Source organism: Haemorhous mexicanus, chromosome 5 (genome assembly GCF_027477595.1).
Source record: "Haemorhous mexicanus isolate bHaeMex1 chromosome 5, bHaeMex1.pri, whole genome shotgun sequence".
Classification (NCBI taxonomy): Eukaryota; Metazoa; Chordata; class Aves; order Passeriformes; family Fringillidae; genus Haemorhous; species Haemorhous mexicanus.
This window is the reverse complement of record NC_082345.1, coordinates 33,610,966-33,634,983: the sequence shown is the minus strand read 5'-3', so window position 1 is coordinate 33,634,983 and position 24,018 is coordinate 33,610,966. Positions and strand designations below refer to the sequence as shown.

The 24,018-nt window shown below is 39.4% G+C and overlaps 2 protein-coding genes across 8 annotated transcripts in view; both read right to left on the bottom strand.

The window, feature by feature from the left end:
- POC1B (POC1 centriolar protein B) overlaps positions 1 to 183 on the bottom strand; it is a 45,341-nt gene extending 45,158 nt beyond the window's left edge. For all 4 annotated transcript variants that reach the window (XR_009486545.1, XM_059846818.1, XM_059846820.1 and 1 more), the window contains exon 1: positions 41 to 183. Coding sequence is in view for 3 of the 4 variants with exons in the window: in XM_059846818.1 (XP_059702801.1) it covers positions 41 to 154 (114 nt within the window). In the remaining variant the exon portion in view is untranslated. The remainder of the gene's footprint in view (positions 1 to 40) is intronic.
- Positions 184 to 17,638: 17,455 nt separating this feature from the next.
- The window catches only part of ATP2B1 (ATPase plasma membrane Ca2+ transporting 1), a 60,874-nt gene continuing 54,494 nt past the window's right edge, over positions 17,639 to 24,018 (bottom strand). For all 4 annotated transcript variants that reach the window (XM_059846814.1, XM_059846815.1, XM_059846813.1 and 1 more), the window contains one exon: positions 17,639 to 20,556. In XM_059846814.1, the coding sequence (XP_059702797.1) occupies positions 20,245 to 20,556 (312 nt within the window). In that variant the 3' untranslated portion in view covers positions 17,639 to 20,244. The remainder of the gene's footprint in view (positions 20,557 to 24,018) is intronic.

The following is a 24,018-nucleotide window of genomic DNA, read 5'->3' as shown; positions in this document are numbered from 1 at the left end:
CCGCCGTCCTCACTGCCGGGGGCCGAGGCCGAGCCCTTACCAGCGGGGAGGCCATGGGCGGAGCGGGGGGGAGCGGCCCGGGAGAGCCCCGCGCTCCGGGCGCGGCCTGCCGAGCCCCGGATTCATCCGCCGCGCCAAGAGCGCGGATCCCCATCCGCCCATGCGCGGCCGCGCTGCGCGGGGCGGGGCCGCACCGCGGGCCTGGTGCGCGGGTCGCTCTTAAAGCCGCAGCGCCCCCGCCTGCCCCGGCTCGGCGGGGAGGGAGCGGGCCGGAGTCCGCCGTCGAGACGAGAAAGTTAAACTCTCCGAGTCTGTCCGGTAGTCGGGGCACGGCGGCTTAGGGATTGCGGGGGCTGAACTCTCAGTGTGGGGCGCGTTTCGGCGGAGCCGCAGACGTGAGTGGAATGCTCGGCTAGCGGAAGGTCTGGCCCATGTTACCTCGATTTTGTGACTTAGAAATTCATGCAGGACGGCTGTGTTTAAAAACTCGGACTGATTTTGTAGTAAGCTACCTTAGGTAGTTTGGCCTCTTTTTCTTCAGTTGCTTGTTACTTTGGTCGGACTTTCTAGTTTCTAACTTGGCAATCGCGTCTGTATCATGGAGTGGTCTTTTAACAGACCTTTAATGCTCTAGCAAACTACGCCGACCTTAAACAAAAACTACGAAAACCGCAATGCTGCAATGTTGGTGATAGTAGTGCTGTGAATGTTTATGCGGCTCCATGGGAACCTAGGTGAGGGAACCAACCTTGCCGGAAAAGTACTGCTCCCATAGCTTTGCTAGTAAAAACAGAGTTGAAGGCAATTCGCTAAAAGAATGGCTATGATGTCAAAGCTGTCATTCGACACGCGAGTGTTCCTGAAGAGGTAATTCATACTGCAATTACCTTTCCTTTCTGTTTTAAATCCAGTCTGCCTTTTACTGGTTGTTCTGACATTAAACTTTTACATCTACAGAATCAGGTCAGTAATTAGGCCAACATATAAGGATTGTCACTTATAGGACAGTTCCAGATAAATTGTGTTTAACCATGAAATGCGCATTTAAAATAATAACTTTGGAAGTGATGAAAAGTAGGATTATCACACGTATATAAGGAATTTCCATTAAAATCTACTAACGGTCCTTACATTGTGGTTATGTAGGCTGATAATTAGCCATTTTGACTTCACAATATGAACCCTTTTCAAAAATATAACTGGTGGGATAAGACGCATTGACCTCAATTTGGGCCTAGCAAAAGCTACAGCTTTTTTGCCATAATTTGTTTTTGGTTTGGTTTATTGGTGAAGTTTTGTTTTGGTTTGGATTTTTTTTCCTTCTACACAGCTCACCCTCCCATCCTTTTGTTTTAGTCTCTATGATTTAGATCACAAAGTAAAATACAGCTTTTATAAAAGTTAGTAATGATAAGACTTAAATGTTCTGCACTCTACCCCACTGCAGGAACAGTAAGTTAACTAGTTAAACTTAAATTGACCTCTTCACCATTACTAAAGTCTTTCAGCCTTTCTCAACCTTTTTTCCAACGATCTTCTTTCTGCCAGGTTTTTTTCAGCTGTGAATGATGTGTCTCATCAGGGAGACTACATTTAGATTCTATCCCTCTGGGCTACTACCAATCTTTGTGTGATCTTAATTTATTCTGCATCTTGTCATCTCCTGAATGGGAGAAAGTACCGTCTCTGCTGCTTTAATTGTGTGCTGCATGCTTTTAGTATTTCTTGTACCTTGTGTTTTCAGGTTTGGATCCCTTCTGGAAGCTGCTTCAAACCCAGTGTTCAGAAACATTGTTACTTTTTTTAGAAACTGAGCTGAATGACAATTCTCAGTCCTACTAAATCCTTTTCCTTTTGCCTTCTTTAGAGCTGCTATGCTTCCAGCAGGTCAGTATATTTTACTAATTTTGGTATGCTAACAATAAACTGCAATCTACAAAACTCCTGGACTATAAATTGTCAGGTGATAGGCATAAAGCAAAGAAAGGACTGTGATTTTGGAGGGAAGGAGGGTGACATCTCTCTTTCTACAAACTGATAGATGAGTGTTTCTCAAGTTCTTGGGCTTACAAAGTTAATCTGTTTCTTCTCACCTGAGAGTGCTCTGAGGATTCCCAAATGCACGTAGGAAGCAAAGTATTCCTTTACTGCAGACATACAATTAGCTATAGTGACTGTAGTTATAAAGCTGGCAGGTAATAGTTTTTATGATGATTATATTCCCTCATTAGTATGTATAGATTTTATTTTGAAAATTATTTTAAGATTATTGTCACTTCCTAATAACACGATTATGAGTTGGCATTGTCTTTTTAAGGTTGTGATATGCAAGAGCAATTTACTGTAATAAGTTGTTGTGCACAGTTATGACAATGATAAATGGTGCCTCAGAAAATATGTTCCAAGCATCATGTGTCAGTAGGCTGCTGTTTCAGCAGCTATGGAGTTGTTTTTTTCCTCAGGCACTATGTTAAGGTAGTCTATGTCCAAACAAAAATTGTATCTAGAGAAGAACACTTTAAGATGGTAATTCCAGCTTGTGCTGACTGCATGGTCACTGCAGGAAAAGAATCAGTAAAAGGATATGTAGAATTCAAGGAGACGTGGACAGACATGATAACCTCGGTGCATGAATTCTGCAATGCACACATTAATTACACTAATCACGTATGGTTTCATAATAACAATTGATGTAAAACAATACATGAGCATAAGGGGTAAATATACTACCAGTGTAGTTGCCCACCAAAAATTCTTTCATGTCTAAAATGAGGTATTTTAACTTAGTGTTAATTCTACTTTAAAATAAAACTTAGAGCCCCAACTGTAATTATATGGGATCCTATTGGGAGCAGCTGTGTTAGCAGCAGAGCTGTCCAGGCTGCCAAGAGGGCTCAGGAGGTCATACTCCGTCACTAGAGGGGAGTGTGAGATCTGCTTTGCCAGCATGGTGTTATTCCACCACATGGGTATTCATCCACCTGCATGCAGGAAGAGAATGTAGTTCAAGGGCACAAAGATTTAATTGCAGGCTGTCTTGCTGTTGTAGAACCATTATACCTTATGTTCTTTCTCTCAATCCTCTGATTCTACTTTTTTTTCTCCTCCAGCAAAATGGTTATGAAAATAAAATAAATATTAAATTTATGAAATAACTTGTGAAGTAGTGTTGGTTTTATGCTTCTGTTGAAATTTTCTTATTTAAATCCCATTAAAGTCTGTTTGCCAACATCAGCAAGAGAATGGAAAAGGAAAGAATATCAAGTAGGTACATAACGATTTGAAATACAAGGATGATTTGGAATACATATGATGTTACTTTTAGTGAAAGAAACATCCTGGGGTGCCAAGGGAACTGGCAGTTATAATGGCAGAGCCATGTCTCCATGATACTTGAAAAGTCTAGGTAATTGGACTGTCCTTCAGTGGCTGGAGTGACAGTGAATACCTGTAACTCTCTCAGGCACTGGAGGGAAGGGATTATCACACCCACACCCTGGGAACTGCTGATCAGTCAGCCTCACCTTTGTGCCCAATGACATCATGGAGGAGGTCCTGCTGGAAGTTATGTCAAAGCATATGAGGGGTGATTGTATGAAGGTGATTAGAGACAGCCAACATGGTTTTGCCAAGAGCAAATCATGCCCAACTAATCTAGTGGCTGCCTATGATGGAGTAACTGCATCAGAGGACAAAGGAAGGGTAAGTGATGTCACTTCTAAAAGCCTTTAATACTGTCCCTTCCAATGCTTTTACCTCTAAATTGATGTGGATTTGATAGATGGACCATTAGATGGCAAGGAATTGTGTGACTTTAACCAAAGAGTTACCGGTGCTGAGTGGTATCCCGCCCAGGGGTCTGTTTTGGGGCCTATGGTATTTAATATATTAATGACATAGATAGTGGGAATGAGTGCACCTTCAGGAAGTTCATGGGTGACACCAAGCTGAGTGGTTCAATTGGTACAGGTGAAGGGATGCCATCCAGAGGACCTTAACAGGTGAGAGGTATTGGCCTGTACAAACATCATGAAGTTTAAAATTGTTCTGCACCTGGCTTGAGGCAATGCCCAGTATCAACATACACTGAGGGGTGAATGGATTGAAAGCACTGGAGAAAGTACTGGGAATACCCATGGATGAGAAGCTGGACATCACTCAGCAATGTGCACTTCCAGCCCAGAAAGCCAAATGTATCCTGGGCTGCATCAAAGGTAATGGGACGACTGGATTGGGAGGGGTGACTCTCCCCCTCTACTCTGCTCTCATGAGATCCCTCCTGGAGTTCTGTGTCCAACTCTAGGACACCCAACATAAGCAGGACATGTTGGAGCAGGTCCAGAGGAGGGCCACAAAAATGATGAGAATGATGAGTAGTCTATTGATGAAGATTTTGAGATTTTTCTTTTTTCAGTGTAGGGATTGTATTTGTGCCAAAGAATAAATAAGAGAACTTACTTCTTATTATTGATGCCTGAAGGGAAACACGTGTGAAAGAAAACTGCTTAATTCAAGACCAGCACTTTAAAACAAATAACCATCTGGATTAGAAGTTGAGAGTGACAATTACTCTGCCAGAGACCCTAAAGTCATTAGAATTTGTATAAAATAGGTGTGTTAGCCAAAGGTCCTTTTTTGTTTTCTCCTTATAATTAAATGCTTTTATGTAAAAGATACATATCTTCATAATGACTATGGGGGTTAAATCCCTTAATGTTTCTCCCTTAGTACCCAAACAGCACAATAAAAATACTGACAGAGAAATATGCAGCATGTGTTGAGCTGCATTTAAGTCTCTTAGTGTTACCTTAAATGCCAGACTATAACTCTTGCCCCCTATAATGTATGTGCATTATTTGAATCTCAGAAAGTTTGCAGTAACTAATTGTTTTTGGATAATTTAGCAGGTTTTACTATGAAATTTTCTGGGAAAATCCTATTATGGTGTTTTATATCAGTAGCATTTCTATGTGGATGAATACCCATATGCAATTCCAAATTTAAAGAACATCTCGCTTTTTTTTTCCCCAAATGTTTTAATGGATCATCAATACCATCAGTAAGGTTTCCTCTGTTGCCAGTAACATGTGTATGTCAGTAAATACATTTTTATTTCAATGCACTTTCATCCAGCTTTTCTAAAAATAAGTAAAGCAGTTGTTTCTAAATAGATATGTAGTTTGGTGTCTCTTTGCCATACAGTACCTGAAATTCTGTCATGTTGCAAAATTCAATGTATTGGAATCAAGTTGCTTTAGCAAATTGTTTGGTAATGTTCATTTAAAAATCAATTACTATTCCTGTGTCTTACAGAGTTTGTGAGATCTAGATCAATTTTGGAAAAATGTAGTATAATATAGCTAAGGTTAGTTCAAATTTACCAATGCTTCAGAAGATGCCATATAGAATGATTTAGAACATCTTCACTTAGTACATCTTAAACCAGGATGATTCATCTGCTATAACGTGGATGTTAGCTGCAAAGGCGAATCAATAAAAACTGGGGAATTGTATGGAGATGCCTAGTTTGGTAAAGTATCTCTTTAGGTATGTACTAGAAGGGGACATTTCACCAAAAGGAGAATGATCTAGGGAATACAATAAACACGAACAAGGAATCTAGAATAAGAAATCTAACTAGATAAATGAACTCTTGATATTAGAACTCGCCTAAATTTTTAGGAAAAAAATGTAATTGCCCAAGAGGAACTATATTATGCATGTTTATAGGTAATTTTTAGCAAGAGGCTAATTTAAAAAAAAAAAAAGAAACAACACGAATAAATCTGAATTTTATTTATACATCATTTTCAGGGGTAAGTATTCCCTGGAAGCACACTAGTAATTTCTTGGAGTGCTAAAATAAGGATTGGGAGCTAGACATTAATCCTGTGTCTGATTTTTCTATAATCCTCCATAAAATTAGTTTCTTTAGAGTTCATATTTTCAACCGCAGTCTTCTAATAGCAGTAAAGCTAATATAAGTGCTTGAAACCAATGTCTGCAACTGCCAGGTACAAAGTAAGACAAATGATAACAATTGTAATTACAAAAATAAGTGAGGAAAAGCAATATGCCACAATTACTGAAAAATAAAGAACCTAATGGTTCTTGAACAACTGCAGCTACAACATCCCTGATGTTAATTTCTTCTGCTAATTACTTTCTTAAGGGTGAGGTCTGACCCGCCCTCCAGGTGCTTAGCAGGGGTTGTGCTCTATGCATTTGTTGGGCAATGTCATAGTGCAAGTCTCCCAGCTCCACACCCCCCATGCATCCTCTAAAAGGATCCTTGCCTCTATCTCATGAGTGGTCCAGAAATGACCACTTTGAAATGACCACTTGGGTGCTGATTTAGAACTGTCACGGCTCTCTCCTCTGCTGATGCTTTGTGGCAACTATCTAAGGACCAAGTCGCCAGTTTATTTAAGCAGGTCTGAAACAGACTTTTGTCAGTATGTTTAAAAGAACCAGGAGACTTTAATTCTTTTAGGTTAGCTACCCATCCAATGGGACAGGAGTCAGGGGGCAGTGGCAGCTGCTTCATTTCAGGATAGTTGCAGAGAAGATATGAGAGACAACATTACCAATTACATCTGCATTCATCACTACTTTACTAGAGTAGGGCAGGGACTTGTGTCTGGACAAGAAAAGCCTCCATCTGTACTCTTTTTTTTTTTTTTTTTTTTTTTTTTGCTTCCTTTTTTCTTTTCTGTTGCAGCACTGGCTGCTTGGGCAGGAAGAACTTTCCAGCATGGCAGTTGGCAAACCCACAACATGACAGACTGCCACAGATGCTTCCTGCTTCTACCATATCGATTTTCTCTTGACTATTACTTGTATGGCTGATGCAGAGAGAAAAATGAAGGGAGTGGTAGTAGTTTCAGCCTCTCTTGTTTTACTATTAAATACATTATTCTGCTTGTGTGCCTGTATCAAGTACAAAAGCTGCCTCTATAGATGAGATAGCTAGACACTTGTCTGATTCCAAAAGGAGTAGTGTTGTTACATCTCATCAAATCATGCTTATCAAATGGTAAAAATGTAATCAACAGGCCCTATTCCATTGGTGAGACATGCACATATAGTGGGTCATTTGTGGTGTAGAAAGTCCAAACTGCAAATACCTTACTCATTCCATGCATTCTTTTTTAAAACTCCCTTTCCTCTCTTGCAGGAGGGCTGTATACATACATAGCTCTATGCGTGTCGGCTTGTTTCAACTCCTTTTTGCAGTGGCTCTAATATTATGAAATTTTATGCTGATCTGAGCATAATGACATGTTCTGTTTCAGAGAAGGACAATTCCTGCGTAGCTGAGAAAGCCATGTACTGTAGAGTGGACTGAAGCAGAAAGTAGCATCTGCTTAATATCACAAAATAAAGCCAGGAAGAAGTTCCAATGAGAAAATTTGGGGCAAAGTTTTCAGAAAAACCCCTCAGCTTCCTGTAGAATTCTGTTGTATCACAGAACATTACCTATTTTTACCATCTTGCACATTACTAATTGCAAGCCTGCAGCATATGGACACACTGTATGCAGAATCTCCATCACAATCCAGTTGCAATTCTCCCAGGTGTTTTACAGTTGCAATTAGCAATACAGGTACTATGGAAACTGGTCCTAGCTTCAGGGAGAGCCAATAGGGCCACATAGCAAAAAAGGCATGCAGCAAATGTGCAAATTGCTGCACATGCCTTTCAAAGTTACAAGGAATACCTGGGTGCCACAACTTTTGCAGGTGCAGTAGCAGGAACTGCTAAGGAAGCATGGTCTGGTAGCTTATGCCCATTCAGAAAAAAGACAGGCAGTTTTCCATCAATATGCTGTAAGGCTGCAACCTAACAAGTGTTTTCACACTACAAAATCTTTCTGATGGAAACAAAATATTAAATTCAGGCTAATATTCTCAGAAAGAAGCTGTTAGAGATGAGAACTTAAAATTACTCTGTGTGCTCCTTAACTTTTTTCCCCCAATTCTTAGAAATTGCTTGCTGGATCATCACGCTAGTTTAAGAAAGTTCATTTTAACTAGGTATAAATTTTGAAGAAATTAACTTTCAAGAAGGGAAACAGGATCATGCGAAACAGAAAAGTAAGGCCAACAAATATTCTGGAAAGGAGATAGGATCAAATTAAATGCAACTAAAAACCACCAAAAAACCACAAAAATCAGGGAGACTTAGTGCCTTCAAAATATGATCTGTGGGGAAATGAGCTGCAGTGCAAAGGACATAACACGCCAAAACAAACCTCAGAGATGTTACAAGAGCCGGGGAAAATACAAGGACGAAGACACAACTGGGAGGGGAAGATATGAGGGACATGGCATGGATACTTATAAAAAAACAAACAAAAAAAAAATTCTCGGTAATAGTGAAAGCCATCAAAAGGCATGGCATGCCATCCAGTGTAGGGAAATGCACCAAAGCTTGCTCAAATTGATCCCCTTTGAAGGTCGAAACAGAAAAGAAGGACTTACCAACACTCTGGAATGGAGATACCACCTAGGGAAATGAAATTGAAGTAAGAAAAACCAAAAAATTGGGGAAATTTACTGACTAAAAGAAAATGGACAGAGATTACATCAAGAGCAGTGCAATGGCCCAAAAGAGGAAAAAACATATTTCTGAGATATGGCAAAAGCAGGGGAAAACAACAGGGAGGACAAGAAAACTTAGGGGAAGATATGAGGGACATGGCGTTGACACTTATCAAAAAAAACAAAAAAAAAAAAAATTCTCGGTAATAATGAAAGCCATCAAAATGAATGTCATGCCATCAAGCGCAGGGACATGCATCAAAACTTGTCCAAATTGATTCCCCATTGAAGGCCGAAACAGAAAAGAAGGACTTACCAACAGTCGGGAAGGGAGATAACACCTAGGGAAATGAAATTGAAGGAAGAGACAAAAAAAAATTGGGGAAATATAGTGACTACAAGAAAAAGGACGGGGATTACATCAGGTGCAGTACAAAGGACCAAAGGAGGCCAAAACATACTTCACAGATGTTGCAAATGCAGGCAATAAAACAACGAGGAAGACACAACTTGGTGGGGAAGATATGAAGGACATGGCATGGATACTAAAAGAAAACAAACAAAAAAACAAAAAAAAAATTGTCGATTATACTGAAAGCTATCAAAAGGCATGGCATGCCATCAAGTGCAGGGACATGCACCAAAGTTTGCCCAATTGATCCTAATTGAAATCGCAAGATTTCATTTCTTTGGGAAGGGAAACAGGATCCTGCCAAAAAGAAAAGAAAGGCTCTGGAAAGGAGATATGATCAAATGAAATGCAATTGAAAAAGAACATAAAAAAAAAAATGGAAAATCTGGAGATTTAGTGACTACAAGAAAGTGGTCTGGGCAGAAATGAGGTGCAGTTCAAAGGACCAAAAGAGGCCAAAACTAACCTCTCAGCTGTTGCAAAAGCAGGGGAAAACTCAAGGAGGCAGACACAACTTGGAGGGGAAGAAATGAGGGACATGGCATGGATACTGGAAAAAAAAAAAAAAAAAAATTCAATTAATTCTAAGCCATCAAAAGGCATGGCATGCCATCCAGTGCAGGGACACGCACCACATACACCAAGCCTTGACAAAATTGATCCCCACTGAGGGCCAAAACAGAAAAGAAGGACTAAGAAACATTCAGAAATAGCGATACCATCAAAGGAAATGAAATTGAAGGAAAAAAAAAGGAAATTGGGAAATTGAGTGACTACAAGAATGTGGTCTGGGTGGAAATGAGGTGCAGGTCAAAGGACCAAAAGATCCCAAAAATAACCTCTCAGCTGTTGCAAAAGCAGGGGAAAACTCAAGGAGGCAGACACAACTTGGAGGGGAAGAAATGAGCGACATGGCATGGATACTTTAAAAAATAAAATAAAATAAAAAATTCAATTAATTCTAAGCCATCAAAAGGCATGGCATGCCATCCAGTGCAGGGACACGCACCACATATGCCAAGGCTTGACAAAATTGATCCCCACTGAAGGCCAAAACAGAAAAGAAGGACTTTCTAACAATCTGGAATGGAGATACCACCTAGGGCAATGAAGTTGAATTAGGAAAAAAAAAAAAATTGGCGAATTTTACTGACTCAAAGGGAATGGACCGGGACTACATCAGTTGCAGTGCAAAGGAACAATAGAGGCCAAAACATACATCATAGATGTTGCAAAACCAGGGGAAAAAAATAATGAGGAAGACTCAACTTGGAGGGGAAGATATGAGATACATGGCATGGATACTTAAAAAAAACAAAACAAAAAATATTCTCGATTCTGGTTAAAGCCATCTAAAGACATGGCATGCCATCAAGTGCAGGGACATGCACCAAAGCTTGCCCAATTGATCCTCATTGAAATCACAAATTTTAGTTTCTCTTCCCCAAAGGAAATTTCATTTCCTTTGGGGAAGGGAAATGGAATCCTGCCAAAGAGAAATGCAAGGCTCTGGAAAGGAGATATGATCAAAATAAATGCAATTGAAAAAAAACCAAAAATCCAGAAAATCCGGAGATTTAGTGACTACAAGAAAGTGGTCTGGTGTCATCATCATATTTCAATTGTCTCATACCTTCTCGATGATTTCTCATGGGCAACTCCTCACAGCAGTGACACCTTCTTCTTCACCTTGCATCCCTCAAACCACATCTCTCTTCCCAGCACAACCAACAAACCCCAGCTCTCTTGCCAGCACCGCCAACCAACTCTCTTGTAGCAGTCTTCTTATTGGACACAGCTGTGGCCTACTAAGGGCAGGCCTGTTCCTAATCTTTGGTGATTAGTACAGCTGCAACTCCTCAGGTGTCAGACTACCTTCTACACTATATTTTCTTACATGCTATCTCTCCACAGTCTGGGAGGAGATGAGATGCAGTGCAAAGGACCAAAAGAGGCCAAACTAACCTCTCAGCTGTTGCAAAAGCAGGGGAAAACTCAAGGAGGCAGACACAACTTGGAGGGGAAGAAATGAGGGACATGGCATGGATGCTTAAAAAAAAAAGAAAAAATTTTCACCAAAGCAAAAACCATCAAAAGGCATGGCATGCCATCCAGTGCTGGGACTTGCACCAAAGCTTGCCCAATTGGTCCCAATAGAAATCACAAGATTTCATTTCCCAATGCTATGGTCTGTCATTAGCATAAGCAACTTGTTCTTGCATCTATAAAACAGACACTGTTTTTTGAGTTTTCCAGCTGGTACCAGAAAAGGGTCTTGCATGATTGCTACAAAAACTGCCTTCAAGATCACTCCTGCTGCATGGAAGTTCTCCAGCATTAATATTTGTTATTATTATGAAACTTTGTCTTCACCAAAAATATTTGAACACTTGCAGCTAAGCACACTTTACTGTGACACACCACTTAATTATATTATCCATGTTTAATTTTGGTATTTTAAATAAAAACCAATAGATTAAGTTTCTTGCATCAGTTTACCAAGAACAGTTGGTGTTCTAGTTTTGTTACGCTCCCTCAAACCTAGAATGTAATGTGAAATCCTAGAGTGATCCATAGTGGTCGTCAAATTTTGATATTAAGATTCACAGCACAGATCATCACTGGTTCTTCTTCCAACCAAAACAAGAAGTAAAAGTGTCTGAAATACTCTAGCATAAGTAGACGGCATAATTTGTAGTGCTCCTGACATTAGTGCCTCAAGCAGGATAAATCTGCTTTAAAACACAAGCTTTTCAACTTGTATATTCATGTTTTCTGCTCTTCTTACTCCCATCCTGTTAGCCTGCTTTTCTTCCCATAAAGTTTTCAAAAACCTTCTTGTTGCTCATATGTTTCTTTCCACTCTCCCCTTCCAATTCCTACTTCATTTATCTACAATGCCTTGGTTGTTATTTCCCTGAGCTGGGCAGCAGGAGTCACAGGGGGAGCAGGTCTGTGCTGGAGTTTTTGCTGAGCAGAGAACTCAACCCCACCCCACCCCAGCAGCCTGCAGCAGCAGTTTACCCAGAAATGGTTCCGGTGTGGTTGACCACACTGTCACAGAAGCTGTTGAAATGAAACAGAGGGAACACTGCAGAAAGAGAGGAGGGGTAACCTGGGCCAGCATCACACACTACAACTCCACTCTGTGAAAGGCTCAGTTTCAACCCAATCACATCCCTGCAATGAGGTAGAGCAGTTTGCTTATAAAAGCTGCAGTTTTGCTGGAAAGCTGACAAGGATGACTGTATAGATTATTAGAAATTCAATTTGTCTACACTCCCTGCTGGGAGAGCAAAAGAGATCCCCAACACCAGATCCTCCTTGGCAGGTGGCATAGCTTGTTCAAAAGCTTGCAGATGGTAGAACAACAAGCATGAAGAGAAAAATAACAAATTTCCTTCTTAGAAATGGCTAAGCCCTTTCATTTCATAACACAAAAGCAAACCACTTGAGCTGTATAATTTTATTAGGGTGCTTAGTACATAAATAAATTTTTCCATGAAGTTTCCACTGAGGCCTGATTTCTGAGTTACAGCAAAATCATCAAGACTTGCAACACTAAAACAAAGAAAGAAAGCCATGGGAGCACTTCTGGTTTTTTTGGCAGTATCTCAGATGTAGTCAGTTTGGAAATAGCTATCTATGGCTTAACTGCTGGACTTGGATTGATTCCAAATGAGATGTTCTAAATTGGGTATATGACCGTATGCATGAGTGTGTCCCAGTATTTCAGTCTTTTTGACAATGATTGTCAGAGAAGAAGCATGACCTTGGAAAACAAACACTGAGGGGTCTATTGGTTGTGCTGATTGCCTCTGGGAACAGTAATAAAGAAAACCAATGGAAAATAATTTTCTCAAATGGTATTTTATCAGTTCACATTCCTCATCCAGGGATCAAAAAGCCTGTAGCACTTCTTCATTCAAATATGTAAAATGCTGATCGTGTTGGTTGGTATCAAGCTGACACCTGATCATTTAGTTGATATTCAGACTTGGACTGTTTATGGCCCTTTTGAAAAAGACTCAAGTCAGTGAGATTTAAAGCTATAATAACTATATTCTGTAGGCATGTCAGTATAAGTACTGACATGCCTACAGAATTGGCTGGGCATCCCAAGCTCTTTAAAAGTGGCAGTTCAGAATACTTTTAACCTCCTGCTGTAGAGTTTTCTTTTATTGAATCATTAAGACTTTTGAAATGAAACATGCTTCAATATACTGACTCCACAAATGAAAATTCTAAAGATTCCTGCACCTTTAAGGTAGAGAGCCATTACAGAGCATATTGGAAGTTAGTGTTGTAGGCACTCCCCCACATCCTCTAAACATACTTATTTTAAATGTGTTTTAGTTTCAAAAGGAATGTGCTATATCTAACAAAAAAGACCGTGTTTCTGTTTTGCAGAAACTCAGCTATTTTTTCAATAGGTAGAATGTCAAATTTTTGGTTGAATTATCTCATTACTATGACATTTGATCAGCCAGGCAGCTAGTTTTACTATGCAGGTTATGCATGGATTCTTTGAAACTTTTTCGTATTGCAACATTTTAAAGATCAGAGTGGCAGTTTCATAATGTCTTCTTACATTAGAATTAAACTTTTATAGACAATTATGTGAGAGCCAACAAAAAGAGAATCCAATCCTGATATAACACTAAGTTCTTTAAGTGTAGCAAAATATTTCTGCAACTCCAGGCAGAAGAAGGGAGCATTTGTATGCAAGATCAGAACTAATATGGCATTTCATTTAATTTCATCTATACTTTGCTCAATTACATAAAAAGCCTGTAACACCACCACTCCATGAAATAAGGTAAGGACAAAAGTTAGCTTCTCAATTCTGTGTAAATTAGTCTCCTATGACTGAAAACATACTTTTCAGTGCTCTTTGTCTTGATCCATTATGATAATATAAATTTCATTAACTTTATATGCTTGCAAGAGAACCTTCTTTTTTTAAAAGCTGATCTTTAACAGTTGAAACTAGAAAAAAAAAATAGTAACTTTGAGAAAGAGGACCAGGTTCTTCCAAGAAAGTCCTAAGTAGTGAGCAGGGCAATAAAACCACACGAATTTTCAAATAAGCTGGAGTTTAATTTCCCTTAGAAACAGCTACAATTTTTTTCTTTCTTCTACTGAAAGAGGCGGATAACAAATTGAGAAATCCTCTCCTTGAAGGGAAGCTGATTTCCACAGGTCTGCAGCTTTCTAGAGGCCAAGTTAAAATCTGTGGGCTTTCCTATGAACTGCAGACAGCCAGTCATCTTTCAAGAAGGTTTACTAGAGCAGAAGTGATCCAAGCTCTGCTACCACAGTAAGCATTACAGCAGGCAAATATCAGCAAGCCTTTTGGTCAGGTCAGTTTAAGATAAGAAAATAGTCAGTTGCTTCCTTGCTTTGCTTTAGGTTTGGTCGTTCCAGCAACTGATGTCTTTGTTGAATTCCATCTATGTACAGAAATATTATCCATGAGGAGAATGAAGAAACCCAATAGAATTATACCTCCAGTCCAAGAATTTCAGGATCAGAGAATTACTGAGGTTGGCAAGGGCCTCTGCAGGTTATCTGCTCCAAACCCCAGCTAAAAGCAGCAACAGCTGCAGCAGGTTGCTCAGGTCTGTGCCTAGCTGAGTTCTGAGAGTCTCAAAGAATGAAGACTCCCTAACCTCTCTTTGTGTTTTCTTGGGTTCAGGCAGTTTCATGTGCTGTCGCTTTTCACTGGCTGGGAAAATCAGAAACTGATTTCTTATAATGGCATCAATTTAGCTATGTTCTGAATCTTTATGGGCTAGGTAACCAGCCAAGCCATTCTGGTGATATTTGGCCTGCAAATTCTTTTGGGCTTAAAAACTTCGTAATGAAACTCACACTGTTGTTTTTCTAATTGGGGAAAAAAAGCTGTCTGTCTCTCTTCCATTCTTTATTTTTCCAAAGCCAGTTCTTTCCGGATCATGTTGAAAGAGCTCTCCTATAAGTTGCTCTGGGCTACAGCACCAAAAGATGCTACCATATAAAAAGTACTCCCAAAATTTACTGAGAGTGGGTGAGATCTTGAAGAAGAAAGCAAAAGAAAAGGTCAAAAGGCAAGACAGAAATGTGGTAAAAGAGACAAATCCACAACTGCACATCTTACTCCATCTGTCCTTGACTGATTCCCTATAATCATCCTTGGCAGACTGGAAGGGGGAAGACAGGAAGGAGTTACCAAGTTATAATTTATGTCTATATACTGCTAGATTTATTAGAGCAGTGCCTAGTTGATTTGGCAAAAGGAAAGAAGCTAAGAATTACTCATAGTTTGGGGAAATTAAAATATGACCAAAAAGTACCTTCTCCAGAGTTTTCTTTTTATTTAAAAACACTTGTTTATTAGAATGCTTTTTGAATGATGGTCCTTAATTAATTAAGTTGTTGCACTGATCAGAACATTAATGGCCAATATGTGGCAAGTGATTAAAGAGAAATCTTCCCATCTCTAAAGCAGTGTTGTCCAAAGCAAAATCCTAGTTTCCACCAAAATATCAGTTTGAAGAATTTTCTATTTCAAGTGTTCTCTGCCACTCATGTATCCTTTTACAGGTCGTATTTTATGGATCTGAATTTTGTAAATTGTCCATTTTGCAGATTCTCTTCTAAAATACATAGCACAAAACACTTTGCAGTAGCTGCCAGCACAGTATTCAAAATAAGCTCTGTATTTCCCCACAAATATCTGCCAAATACAGGCTTACCTTCAGATCTTGCAACAACCTTAGGTCATAACTGAAGAGGCTTTGGACCTAGCAGCCACCAGGGCAACCAACTTGTGGAAAACTGAGAAAGTCAAGCTAAATCCTGTATTTGTAATACTGAAATTGTCAAAGATAACAAACATATCGTCTAGGGTTTATTTGTAGAGTGGCTTTGTGTTTTTTATTACATCTTAAATCAAAAGCTTTGGGAGGCTTCTCATACAAAGCATTTGAACCTTACACCCTAATTCTCTACAAGAGACTTGAGAGCTTTAAAACAGGAAAAGCCAGTATTCATTCTGTGCCTGAGCAGTTGCCATAGAGTGAATCCAAGACTGTGCCTTTGCCAAGGAGGAAGACATTGAAAAGTTTTCTGTATGATCATACTTACAGTCTTTCAGCACAATTCAGCTTTGTGCCCTGCAAGAGAGGCAGCCTAGGAAAGCCAATGAAGATGGTCAAAATAGTTGGATGCTGCTAGATGTGCAAGGGCTCAAAGGGATCCAGAATGCACACTTCCATTTTAGTGAGCAAATGCTGGGTTTGGATTCACACTTGTCATTAGAGCAGAATGTGAGATGATGTTCCAGTATTCCAGAACGTACACTTCCTCCAAAAGCTGTTAATTCCCAGAAATACTCCTGTTAGTTATTTATCAAAGTTTAAATTCCCACTGTCTTCTATGTGGGGCAAGCCAATGAACCCTTTTCAAACTGATAATTTTATAGATTTTGTAAAAAACTCTACATTAGGTGTATGTAACAGTAGTAAAGGGTCACTATCCAGTGTGCTGCCTTTTCTCAGTTGTCTAAGGCTATCCCATCATTTTCTTAGCAAGCCCTCATCTTTGAGCACAAAGCATGAGTACTACCTGTAGGAGGCTTCTGTTTAAGAAACCAAGTCATATCTCCTTGATGGATGCTGCATCCTCCTGAGGAAGGTGGTTAGGTATTTCTGGATACAGTTCAGGGGAGAAGATTGGCAGGAACAGCTATAAGGCTCTTTATTCTGGCCCAGAATTTCTCATGACATGGTCCTGAATAAACAGGCCTAATCAGTCTGGAGATAAATTGGAGCTGGACCCTTCATGCTGGCCAGGCTCATCCAACAAAGTTAAGGTACTTCAGTGAGGGCTTGAAATCTGTAAGATCAGAAGAAATGCACTGCAGGGGGAGAGGGTGCAGGTGGAAAAAAGCAGCAACTCTTTAAAACCAAGTATTTACATCAGGAAAGTAGTACAGACATTAAGATATTCTACTTTAATCTATGTAATGGTTACTATGATCTGGATTATTCTAGAGTTCTGCAGAGGCTAGAACTACTAGCAGTAGAAATTGAACTTATCAGGCCTTTGGAATCACTTTCCAATACTCAGTATACACAAGTTATACTCTCATGAACATGACATTTGCTTGCTTACTTCAAAACACATTTGAAAATTTGCTGTTATTCTAAGAAAGCCTTCAGGTATGCCATTTCATATTTTTGGCTGCTTGTCCTTGCTATAGACCTCTGCATTTACCCACTTATTTAGCATTAAGGCATTTGTTTCCATTATTCTCAACAGACTACTCCATGATGCAGCATTTTCCTCTTCCTGTTAAGGCCAATATGGGGGAAAAAAAAAAGTCCTCTCATATTAGCTACCGTTTTCAGCCCTCCTTCAGAGCCAAGATGAAGTGTCCTAAGATGTACACAGAGATAGTAGACATCCCACCCAGGAAACCCCATTTTGAGCCACTCCAAACCATATTTTAAGCTGCTCAGTCTAGAACTGAGTTCATGTTCCAAGTCACTATCACTCAACCATGTACACTATATACCATGATCTCTTCAAAGCAAATGGGCGTAAAATTGTAGCAAGAGCTGTTTTATATAACTGGCATGCATTTCAGGTTTAAATCAGTACTGTACTGACATTCAAGAATTTCAGTCCCCATACAGACTGAGATGAACAGCACTTTTATTTATTTCAGTTACAAGAAGAAAGACAAGTAAACCTTACAACCAGAAAGGCAATGAAGGCCTCATGAGCTCAGTGAAAACCATTCCATAATCTAGGCAATGTTATGATTTCTTGAGATCACAAAGAAAGCATACCCCCCTCTTAAACAACTTTTCCTTATTTCTGTAAGGATGTTTCCTGCAAGAACAGCACACTGATGTTAACAGAATCAAGAGGGACCAGCGATGTACAAAGCCTACATTCACCATCCCACCCCCCACAAAAGGTTTAAGTGTAGATATTATTCCAAAAAAGATTAACATGCAGTCATGATCACACCTAGAGAAGAGGGCAAAATTAAAGTTTGTTTTGAAATGAAGTCAAATCATTACTCATTAACGAAGTTAAATGAGGATACTTTTCCACATGGCAGTGTACTTCACAGGTAAAGAAAACTCCCTTTATTTTAAGTCAGTGCTTATCTGACTTTTGTAGTAAAGAGAAAATAGCTTACATAAAAACTGACCCTCCAACCAAGCGCTCTAGATAAGAACTATGATGTAAGAAAAGTGCTAGAAACATGTGGGAGAAATCACTATACAAAGTGTCAAGTGCAACCCCCCACCCTCAACCCCCTTGCCTAGAATTCAGTGTATTTACTGAAGTACAATAGAAAAGATGGAATTCAAGAGTGGTTGACAGTGGGATACAGTGCCACAGGTTGAACAATATCCACTAAAGGACAACCCCAAGCATGCATGTACCCCACCACAAGGGAAAGATGTGCTTGAGCTTCCCAACCTGCTCATTTCTGCAGTTAGCTCCACTATTATCTCCTTCCTCATTGCCAACTTAATTCTTGCAGTCCTTTGATGGGACCACTTTAAAAAATGTCCATAATTCTGGATTATTTGACAAAAAAAATTCATTTGGTATTTTTAAGAATACAGAGCTGGAAAAAGAAAATCTTACAACTCATGTCTTCTGTTGCTCTTTTAAGTAGTATTGGACCCAGAAAACATGAGGAAGTGCCAGAGCGAGTACTGTTTCATCATCCTTCGCTGTCTGAACAATACAGCAGAGGCAGACCATAACTTCTTCAGTCAATCTCTAGTCGATCAGTTCTGGTGCATTTCACCTGTGCTTTATGTCAGTTCTCAGTCTCCCTCACTTAAGCAGTCAGAGACACATTTATTACACAGTACTCACAGTAAGTCCCGGAATTTCAGGCAGACCTATTAATTCCCCAGGAGTATCCTTTTGGCTCAGTGAAGACTTTTGAGTACTTTGACTTACATTCATTCTGGAGGCAGCCATCATGATTTCATTTATCCAAAGAGCTATTTGGAGTGGGGCTGTTACCATCTTGAAATTGCAGTTTAAAGGTAACCAGTAACACAAAAGAGTACCTTCTGTATTTCCAGTGAAGGAGCTGAGAAAAAAAAATCTGTAAGAAACCATTGCTGCAATTTTATTTTAACAAAAGGGCAGATTTATTCATGTTTACAAACAAGTTTCAAAAACAAAAAGGAGAACATGTATGCTACCCACTAACAACCTTTCAAAATGCCAACAGCCCTCATGCTGCATGAAGGATTCTATAGATTAGAAAAAAATCACAGTTCCACTCACAGTTCACCAAGACAGCACTAAACTAACATGATTAGACAAAAACAAAGGACTAAGATTCTGATGTATTTTGATTTAATCCATTTTGCCCGAGATAACAGAAATATTTCAAGCAAGTTCCATCACGTATTGATGTCCTGCATTAAACAATCCTACTAAGTTCTGAACAAAAGTTATTCATTAAGTTTCTCAAAATTTTTAAAAATTAAACAGTTGTTTCAAAACCATTAAGTAGTAAATGTATTTAAGAAACTAATTAGGACAGAGGCCATAACTTCATTAGAACACCACTGCTCATGTTTTTACAAAGCATTAGTGTTATCTATTTGGCTATTAGTAGTAGCAATTTATCTACAATATTTAACAAGGTAAATTGCAGGCAAAATTTAGTACAGTTTCAATAGAAACACCCTTTTCCTGAAAATACAGCAGTATTTGAAGGACTAGTTTTTTTGGTTTTTTTCTTTTGTTTTTCGTCTTCTCTGCATCATTTATAAGGAAGCTTCCCATCTATGAACAGGAACAAAAAAGTATCTACAAACCTTGTAAACAGATCTGTATCATTTATAAACATAAATAATCCAAATTATTAACAGCCAACAGCAGAAATTAAAGTATCAATTCAATGATCCAGGGCCTCCTCGCCCTTCCCAGCTTTCCCCTCAGAAAAGGATCATGATAAACTAAAGCTCTGCTAACACACTCTTCAGGACCATTCTTAGTACAACAGATGATCCACAGGTCACTTATGCTGAGTTACTGTTTATCTGTCAGAGTTCATTATTACTCCCACCCCCAGAAAAGCACCCTCCAGTCTGGCAGAAAGCTTTTTTTTTAAAAAAATAAATCTACATTCGTACAAGTGTTTCTTCTGTTGAAGTCCAAGACAAGAATATCATCTTGTCCATCATAATGTGTGAAGAGACCCAGTTTCAATTTCTTTACAATGCAGCTAGTGTGTTAACATTCAGCTTACAATCAGAGTGATGTTTCCAAACTATGTAGTGGGCTCCCTGGGGATGAAGAGGTAGCAGACTTGTTCTTGTCTGTTGTAAGGTGAATTCCACTGTCAACCGCATTGTTATTTCTATTGGGAGAGGGAGGGGGACTAGAGTTGCGTTTTGTTGGAGCATCATCTTCAGCATCAGTATCATCGATAAGGGGAATATGAGGCTCGGAGTCTTCTATTCTAAACTCAGGATGCGTCATAAAATTGTGAATTGAACTTCGTGTCTCAGGTTTCTCTAGCCCCTCGTACAAGGAGCTACGAAATGCATTCACCACTCGGATCTGTAAACAAAGAAAAGGTGTTGTTAAAATGCTGCATGTTACTGATAATGGCATGGTTCTTATGAGTTTGAATCCACAAACAGCTAGACATGAGTGAATCAAATTTGTATGATGCAGTGGAACTTGCAATAAACTGTAAAAAATGAAGAGCATTTCAGTAGAGCACTGCCAGTCTACACAGTAGGAATAAAAATTGTGAAAACACTGCAAAAAGCTGAAGGGCCCTAAAATTCAGACATGGCACTAGAGTTGTTTAATTATTTAACATGGGCTAAGCATTTTTCAGAAGTGAGGCCAACAAATATTTACTTATTCAAAAATTAAATAAATCTCAATGAGTGTTTTATTGAATATTTGGGTGAGATTGGAGGGAGGGAAGGAGGGGAGAGGCTGAAAATAAGTTAGGGGATAAAAGGGTCACTAATTCTCATGCTAGGAATTAGGATGTCAACTGACCATGAAAAAGCCAAGCAAGTGTAAGCCAATGTCACAATGAACGAACATTTACGAAGTCATGCAAAAAAGGATACCGCTGTAACAGCTGTAAATATTCGAGTATATAGCCATTTACCACTCTAGAGAAAGCTCCTTAGTGAACAGTGCTTTGGAAACTGAAGACCAGAACTAGGAAATTGAATACGGTGCTGTACAGTTTAGTAGCCAGGACAGGTGGTAACTTTGAAGAGATTACTTAAGTAGCACCAAGTATGAGAAAACCCTCGCATGAGTCTTCGATTTACATTGAATTCATGGACACAGTTCCCAGGCCGAGGACTGTTTCGTGTCTTTTGGTTGCGTAATATTTTTTGAATCAGAAAGCTAAGCTAACAGAATTCATAAATAAACCTTTCATAGTTAAATTAGATACAAAACAAAGTACAGCTTTATTCTGCAAATTGTGCATGTCCAGGCTGACTTCAATTTAAGCTTTCCTAAGTATTATTTGAATGATGAAACCAGCTGCCCACACCCCCCTTCTCCCATGCCTCATGTTTCCCTGCTCCAGTAGAAAAATTCAGGATTCATTCTTGAACTGATAAAACAAGTAAGGTGAGGCAGAAGTCATTGACTCATTTATCCAACAATTTTCCGAAGACCGTTTCCCCCTCCTGTAGACTCCTTATTCAATTCTCAACATCCCTACCCCGAGCAAGTCTCCAGCAAAGCAGTGTAAAACAGTAAGCAGCAGAGCAACTCTGTAGTAAACAAGAACTTGCTGTTACAAACAGCAAGTCAAATTTAAAGCTTTTCTAAGCACATCCAAGATGACTTGTTTCAAGCTGAGAAACAGATCATGACTAGTGGTTCCAGAGTTCCTCAACAGAAAAAAATAAAGTGACTTCCAGGTAAAGGAATGAAGCTGGAAGGTCAAGCAGATCAAGAGCAGAGACTTCAAAACAGCTAAGATACACCTGGGAAGTTCCCTGTAAACAGAGAAGGGCTCTCCAAAAGCAATGTGTTAAATCAAATTGGTTAAATGGAGCCACTGCACATGATAAAGTCTCATGTCTCAGCTGTATTCTAGAAGTAGCATAATTTCCCCACCTCTGCTCCCTCAGACCACTTGCACAAAGAATTTTACTCCAAAGTGATTGTGTCCCCATTTTTATACCACAGGTACATGCTGAGCCAAATTATCCATGGGGGCAAGGGAAGAAGGCACAGAGAATGAGGGGAAACAGGGATGGGGCACACGATCAAGGGGGAGGACATAACTGCCAGTAAGGGGGAGGACAGAAAAGAGAGTGAATGTGCTGGAGAAAAGATTACAGCAGCATCTAGTACTTTACTGTTCATTGCATGAAAAGAATCGAGCACACTGTCAAGGAGCTGACACATTATGCAAGGTTTAAATAAGTCCAGCCAGCTGCCTAAACTGGATTGGCACTTACCAAGAAAATTAGCAGTGACAATGCCAGACTGAAAGTTTGCAATGACTTTATTTGGCATGTTGCATCCCACTGTGCCAATTATGTGGCAAAATGAAATATGAATGTCTCAGGGGACTGTTTGTTCATTGCTTACAGATGAGAATTTAAAACATCAGCAGCAATGAAAAGCAATTCTGGCTTAAGAGGACAGCTGTAATTATCATAGAATGTATGCAAATCCACAATAAAGGCTTGGTTCCCATGCAGAATGCATACTACACAAGTGAACTAGACACTACAGCAAGCTCAGGACCCTCAGAGTCCAGCCACAAAGGCAGAAATCAAACTTTCAGCACTTTAAAAGGGAAAATCTAGTGTTTTGAAGGCTCTATTTTCAACCACTCAAGATAATTAAACTAGAGGGATAACTATAAATAAATCATGTAAGTGAGGTGCAAACAAGACAATTTGTTAAGTGCAATTCATACTGTCATCAGGCCTTCCTCATATTAGTACCAGAATAGCAAGGAATGCAGTTGGCACTCCAAATCCTCCTAACCAGATGGCTGCTTAAGAGTTGCAACCTTACTTTATAGGAACTATTTTCCAACAAGCAGCTCCAAAAAAGAGACAATAACACATCTGCTTCCCATTAATCTACATTAGTTCTCAAAAGCTGCTCTTCTGGAGGGTGTAGCAGAAGGCTGTAATAGTGAGGATAAAAAAACTAGTTCTCTGCTATGGTAGCTCTGTATCTGCATTGGTCATTTGATGCAATGAGATGCTGCAGTGCCCAGTAGATTCTGCTCAAATAGCAGCATGGAATGACATTGCTCTCTAGAGAATTCTGAATGTCTAATTAATGTTCTGGAGAGTAGTTAGGGATACAGGTTACTAATTAGCATTTTAACTAGGAGATGCAATCCTGTGCATCCTTAAGTGTTAAATCTACTTTTCATTTTGTGTTCTTGAGGCATGGAAATTTGTGAGCTGAGCTTCTCAGTACTTCTGCAAGGTAGGGAAATACCTGTCTCACCACTGGAGAACAAATACAGAGGTAAATACTTGTGCAAGGTCACACACAAATTTTGGCTGAGCCAAAAAATAATAAAATAAATAAATAAATAAATAAAAGTCTGAAGATTTCACCGTTTCACTTAAGACTGCTCCTGAAATTAAGGGTCTTCATCCATCTGGTAATCTGAAAGTTTAAGCAGGGAGGGGAAGGGGGAAAAGAAGCCCTCTCAGAGTTATTTTAAAAAAACAATTATTTAACCCGTCTCTAGGAAGTTAGAGAAGAAAGTTAAACATGTATTAAGATGGAAAACTTTGAACAAAGATATTGGCTATCAGTATTCAACTACAACTACTATACATCTTCTGACTCCAGAGTTTAGGCCTACATCCAAGAGTAAATAAATCTCCAGCCTCTACAGAGAGGAAGGCTGAAACTGGAATGCCACTTAGAGCACAAGATAGAGACGGTAGAATTGAGGTGAGACAAACTTCGCTGTTACTGATGGCTTATGAACTGCTCCCAGAAGAACCTAGAGAGGAAAAAGAACCCTTCAGATTCAAATGGAAATTTTGC